The 6,200-nt window shown below is 36.9% G+C and overlaps 1 protein-coding gene across 1 annotated transcript; it reads right to left on the bottom strand.

Annotated features, from left to right (window-relative positions):
• Nucleotides 1–684: 684 nt before the first annotated feature.
• On the bottom strand, nucleotides 685–4,681 carry eri1 (exoribonuclease 1). Its single transcript, XM_071501991.1, has 7 exons — nucleotides 4,299–4,681; nucleotides 3,086–3,267; nucleotides 2,787–3,003; nucleotides 2,607–2,690; nucleotides 2,409–2,518; nucleotides 2,186–2,300; nucleotides 685–1,848 (listed from the first exon to the last, which is right to left on the bottom strand). Exons 1-7 carry the CDS (start codon nucleotides 4,371–4,373, stop codon nucleotides 1,606–1,608), a joined length of 1,026 nt encoding a protein of 341 aa, XP_071358092.1. The 5' UTR covers nucleotides 4,374–4,681; the 3' UTR covers nucleotides 685–1,605.
• Between the last annotated feature and the right edge of the window lie 1,519 nt (nucleotides 4,682–6,200).

The raw sequence follows: 6,200 nt of genomic DNA, 5'->3' as shown, positions 1-6,200 counted from the left end.
TGAGAAGCTCTTTTTTTATTTCAGGTGGATGGTAGAGCAGCTAGAAAATGCTAAAAAAAAGTAGAAAAAATAACGAATCTACAAACAAAATGTGTTCGTTTGTTTTAACCTTCATGTCTAGTTTAACAAATTAGTTTTAATTTCACAAACTTACATGTTAGTAAGCTAACTTATCAAATCAAATTGCTAGCGTCAACAGTTATTGCTAGTCAGTTAAGCTAGGCTAGTTAGCTTGTAGCAGGACATGAATCTGGTTTTACTTTTTTTTCCAATTAAATTTTTCTACTTTTATTTATGTGGTATAAATAACTCAACATTTAGATTTTGGACACATCAAAATTGATTTGTCAATTGCAGTGATTTGGTAGGAAAAAGTGGGTGAATTATTGCTTTAGCCGGCTAAGGCTGACGCTAATGTTAGCCTAAAGCATAACTAAATCTAGCTGTTGTTGTTTGGCTTTGTGTTTGTTGCAAATATTATGTTTCTTTGTTTAAAAAGAAATTATTTGGAACATATTGATGATCAACACTTTTATCTTTGTTTGAATATCAAACAAAAAAAAGCAGCAGGTTTGTTTAAAACTGAATTTAAAGGCATTTTACAAGCAAAAATACAACATTCAAAGACTAAAAGATGAGATATTAAACATGTTAAGCTTGAACAAAGATGACAAACTCTGCATACAAGAGGAAACATATTTTATTTGTATTATTTAACATTCTTAAGAATATTTATTCCTGTTAAAATAGATCAAGCTCCATGAAATAAAAATGAATTCCATAGAAAAGGTGACATTACAGGCTTAACTCACATTCATCAGTTATTTTGTCGGATGAACACCTGCACTGTATTTGTGTAATGACTCTACTTCTCAGAATCTGAGACAATACAGACAATAAAAGTCCACAGGACTGTTTCCAAGCCTTCACCTCGCTCTGGAGAAGTGGCAGTGTGATGGTATGGCTCCGTTATTAGACAGGACTTCAGACAAAACAGCACTAGCAGCGTAGATTTCAGGTGTTTATAGTAGTAGCACAATGGTCAGACACATATGGGGCGTAAAAGACACTTACATTGATATTGATGGTGAAGCTGCCGATGACTTTTTTTTTTTTTTTCATTTTAATGCCTCACAAATAACAATTATTCAGTGTTTTCTTTAAAGTTGTATTCTTGAGAGCAAACCCTGAAAAAAAAAAAAAAAATGAATCCACGGTATCATGGGACAAATAAAAGACCCTTTAATCATTTCTTGGATGATTTTCAGCAGCGTGATAAGGCATGGTGAGGCGGGTTTAACAGGCTGACAAGACTGAAGCTGTTGAGGAAAATCCTCCCACAACACACTGGAATGATCTTTGCTTTCAGACATCTGGTGTAAAAATATACAGAGATGTGGTCAGAGAGGAGCCCTCGCATATGAAATCAAAGACCAGCACAATCTTACATCAAAATACACTATTACCTCCTTTTATTGGTCAAACTCAAATACCCTTCACCGAGCGCCAAAATAAAAATGTACACCTTTACAAGAAGCCTGTAAAGTGCATTCGATTTTCTTTTTACTGTAACTTATGAGGGTAAAGAGTCTCTGCTTTCTGGCTCTAGTCTCTGTTGCGGGGGTTTCGCGGTGGTGGAGCTCCTTCCACCGGAGCCGAGCTGGGCACCGAGAGCAGCTGGCCGCCGTGCATGCGTTCGTTGACGCGCAGCTGGCAGCCGTCCTGCAGCATGCGCACGGCTATCCTGGCGATGTTGCGCGAGTCGTCCAGGCCAGAGTGAGGACGGCCTTCGTACTTCAGACCCAGCTTCTCCAGCATGGTGCTCAGCTTGGTCTGCGTGCGGGGGACCTGGAGGACGGAGAGGAGACGGTTGGTGGTTTGCTGTGATTTCTAAAACGGCTGCGACAACGCTGATCGAATGAAGACAACAGAGGCACCTTAATTTTATCAATAACACCTGTTATCTCCTTATAAAGGTTCCCTGCAGAGCTGTGTGACAGAAACAAAACAGGGACTCTCAGAAAAATACTGCTCCACAGCACTACCAGTGGTCAAAAACTCACCTTTAAATAAACACAATCAAAAGTCCAAATATTAGATTATTTCATTCAAATTCTGCACATTTTAGCTTCATTAAAGACTAAACTGGTCCATTCAGTTATTCTGAACAATTTAAAAGTCAAACCTTGTAGAAGTTCCCGTATGATTTCCTTATGTTTATCCACTTCTTTGCAAACTGAGGATATTTGATGTGGCTTATACGACACTGGATGTTGAGGAACTTGCTCATGTCCCAGGCCCTGGAGACGACGCACAACAAAAAGTGTCAGGTGAATTTTCACTGAAGGGATTATTGAAAAGAGAGTTCTGTTCAAATTCTGCAGCAGCACTGAAGTGAAACATCATACCCATCAGTCAGGATGGCGTATTTGTATTTTGTTCCGAGCTCTCTCTCCTGAAGCCAAGCCACGACTCGCTGAAGGACTGCAGGGAACAGGTCTGCGTCGTCAACCATTTTCTGTCAACAAAACATTTTCTTCATGAACACAAAATCTCCTTATTTTAATAATATGACGCCGATGTCAATGAACAAGAGCTCAACCAACCTGTGTTATCCCTGTTAACTTCACACAGAAGTCTGACAGCTGCGGGTTCAGCTCAGGTTTGACATACTCCTGAAAGCTGTCCACCTGCAAAATAAAGCAGAAAAACACGTCCATAATTACAAAACTCACTCTGCATATTAGAAAGTAAACAACCGTGCCTTCAACAAAAAGTCAACTCACAATTTCTAGAGTGTGCGTGTTGATGAGAACCATAGGGAACTCTATGATTTCATGAAGGAAGTCTGATGGATTATCCTCTTCACATGTGGCTTCAAAGTCCACCACGCAGATGTAGTCGTAGTAGGTGTCAGTGGGTCCTCCCTCAGCTGCAGACTGCATCAGCTTCTGCTTCTTGTAGTGGCTCTTCAACCTCTTCTTCATCACGTCCTTCACTCCTCTTTAAACACGAGCACAGAGATGAGATTTATCTTTTCTATGAGGTGATCTGAGCTTGAAGTGGAAAATATTGTAAACATTACCTCGTGTCAAGCTTCAGCTCTGCCAGCTTGTTCCGGAGCTCCTCCTTGGACATGCGGTTGATGTGCCCGTTGGCCAAAGCGATCTCTTTGTAAACTGGATGACTGAAGTCGCTGTTGGACTGAGACGGGGACACCTGAGGAGCAGGTTCTTCTGCAGGGCATATCCTGCTGCAAGGCTTCTCCTGAACACATACGATCTCAGTCAGGATGTGTTACACACTGATATATTGCTTCAAATTTAGCAAATGATAAAATTAAAGGATTAAAGAACATTTTCTTAGTTCCAAGTCGGATTCACCAAACTTAACAGTAGAAATTTGTAGTAAACAGCTCGTTTCAGATTGATGAACACCACCTGTTTATAAAAAAGTGTGTTTGTAACGCATTAAGTTTGCCATGTACTGTACATTTTTTCACTTAAATCTATTTTGTAACACATGGTATCATATGTGAGCTCCAAATTCTTTCAGATGCGGTTAGTTTATCCCCTTTGAAGAAGGGAAGAGTCTGTCTGTGATTTATACTGCAGGTCTGGAGTGGTTTTTGCATGAGGTAAAAAAAAAATAAAAATCTCTACACAAGGCAGAAATATAAGTCAGTATCTCATCAATCAACAGGGGTTCCTTGTTACTTGGGTGTGCAGCTAAATGTGTGTGAGTGGCACATTAAAAAGGAAAACCAGAAGATGTTCTTTCACATCAAGCCTCCAGAACAGCTTTAATTGATTTTAGTGTATTAATGATGGTGGTGTCTGCTACAAATTCTATCATAGGTTTCCTACTTCATACATTTTCATTACTCCCAACTGTTTTACACCCAATTTAAAAACCACTCTTGCAAATTATTTTTTTTTTTTTAAAGGGAAACAACACAATCGTTCGGTTTCCAGGGAATATTATTAACGTTAGTATTTATTTAATTGTATTCAATTGTGACCAGAAACTACTTGATTTAGCAGACTTGAGTTACACAACACAGCTACTTTGACAAATACAGTCTAATACAACAACCCTGCAGTAAATTCAACCTTTTCTATTATGCTGAGTATTTTTCTTTGCACTAGTTAAAACTTTAAGGTTATTTAATAATCTGTGGTCCTGCTGAATTGTCCCATTGCTCCTAATATTTTGTAATAGAGCTTAAGGGTGATGTTGGTGGTATTGTTTACTGTGTATCTGGGAGGAATAAATGGAAAAGTCATGATAACACCAACCTTTTCATCTTCTCTTGTAGCAGACATCTTTACATTCACGTCCTTGGTGTTAATATTCTCCTTGTGCTCGTCCATTTAAAGCAGAAGTTAACCCAGAAAAAAAACAACCCAATTTATTTCAAATGAATAAACGAAAACAACGTTAGCTACTACCTATGCTAACACTGGCTAGCCACAGCACGGCTAACATTCCTGTACGACGTCTGAACCTTTGTATATTTTTAAGCCGCAAAGTAAAATCCTACTTCATTCAGCCGGTGTTGTATATTTAAAATTGATCACAAAAAACAGGATTGATCTGTTATTTCTGCCGCCAGCGCCGGTCGCTGCTAAATTACACTCTTTTTTTTTTAAGGTAGACAGTTATGACGGTTTCCGGTTTGCGCCAAAACAAGTGACGCTCACTTCCGCCACCTCCTGCCGCGGAGGACAAAACTGTATTTTAATATAATATAGTTTTTTTTTTATTATTATTTATTTTAATTTTTAACCTTTTTCTAGTTTATTGTTTTATTCTATTCTGATTTTTAAAAAATCTGAATATTTTATAATACATTTTCATATATAAGTATTTCTACATTGTGTACAATAATAATAATTATACTAAAACTTACTGGAGCTTGATAATTAGATTTTTTACAGAATGGATACCATAGTAGCATAATATTATACCTTTAAGTTATCTATGTTTTAATTTATTTATAATTTATCAACTGAACAGGAAAACAAACATCTAAAGGCTATGTCAAAATGTCCAAATTTGTGTTTTTTGTTTATTGTTTTTTGCTTTGCTCTTGTTCCTTTTCACTTTCTTTATTTTTTTTGTCTCTGTATAATGAGCTCATATATTGTTGCTGCCTTTCTGGATCTGTTATTTTATTTTTTATTTACTAAAAAGAGGGGTAAAATACTAAATAATAATATTTAAGCAGATTTGACTTATTTTTTTAATCTTAAATTCAAATTTTTCTTTAATGCATGATTGATGTGGGAATAATAAAATAAATTATATATTGAATTTAAAAAATCCCCTCACATTTAAGAACAGAATATTTTAAATTTGATTACTAGACTTCTTTCCTGGCTTTGTCCATGTGTTTATAGTTTCAAAATAAAATACTTAAGGATGTCAAAATAAAATGAATATCCATGATGAAAAAATAAAACAGATATTAGTAATACAGTGGCTGTAATTTATTAATAAATAACATCACAAATACTTTTGAACACAACATTTTTAAAGTCCTGTTCATGTCTGACAGCTAGGTGTCAGTCTCCTCTAAGTTTTAGTCTATGTCCTGTTCATGCATACAGACAGTAGACCACAGGTGTGTGTTGCTTTAGTGTATGTACTCAGTGAAGTGTACTCAGTGCAGATGTTTGAACCTAACCTGGCCCGGTGTCGGTGTGAGCCGTGCCTTTCAGAGTAAAATGAACCCTGGCAGAAAGAGAGCAGAGCAAAGAGCAGGAAGAGAGAAAAGGTAAAAATGAATAATGAATCTGAAGCTGAGAAAACTGGATAAAAGATTCATGAGCCACAAAACAGCTGGAACGAGGACTCACTTCTTGTTCTGTGTGTCAGATTGGACAGGGACACGTCTGTCAGTGCAGATAAAATGCCTCTGGGGTGGAGACATGTTAGTTTAGGTTTGATGTTTGGCTCTCACCAAATCAAATCAAAATATCTTTCTTAAACTAGGTCAAACAAAACCACCTGACATTTATTTCAAGATGCGTCTGTGATCGAGAGATCGGCCACAACTCTTTAGGAAAATTTATTCATATTTTACGCTTGTATTTTAAATTTTTTTCCTATTACTTACACTGTTATGTCACCTTTTGACTCTTTTATATCTTCTCTTAAGAGCTTTTGTGTCTTATGTAAAGCACTTTGAATGTTCC

The sequence above is a fragment of the Trachinotus anak genome, unplaced genomic scaffold (assembly GCF_046630095.1).
Source record: "Trachinotus anak isolate AG129_WGS33_773 ecotype Australia unplaced genomic scaffold, CSIRO_AGI_Tana_v1 ptg000018l, whole genome shotgun sequence".
Classification (NCBI taxonomy): Eukaryota; Metazoa; Chordata; class Actinopteri; order Carangiformes; family Carangidae; genus Trachinotus; species Trachinotus anak.
This window is presented reverse-complemented; position numbering and strand designations above follow the sequence as displayed.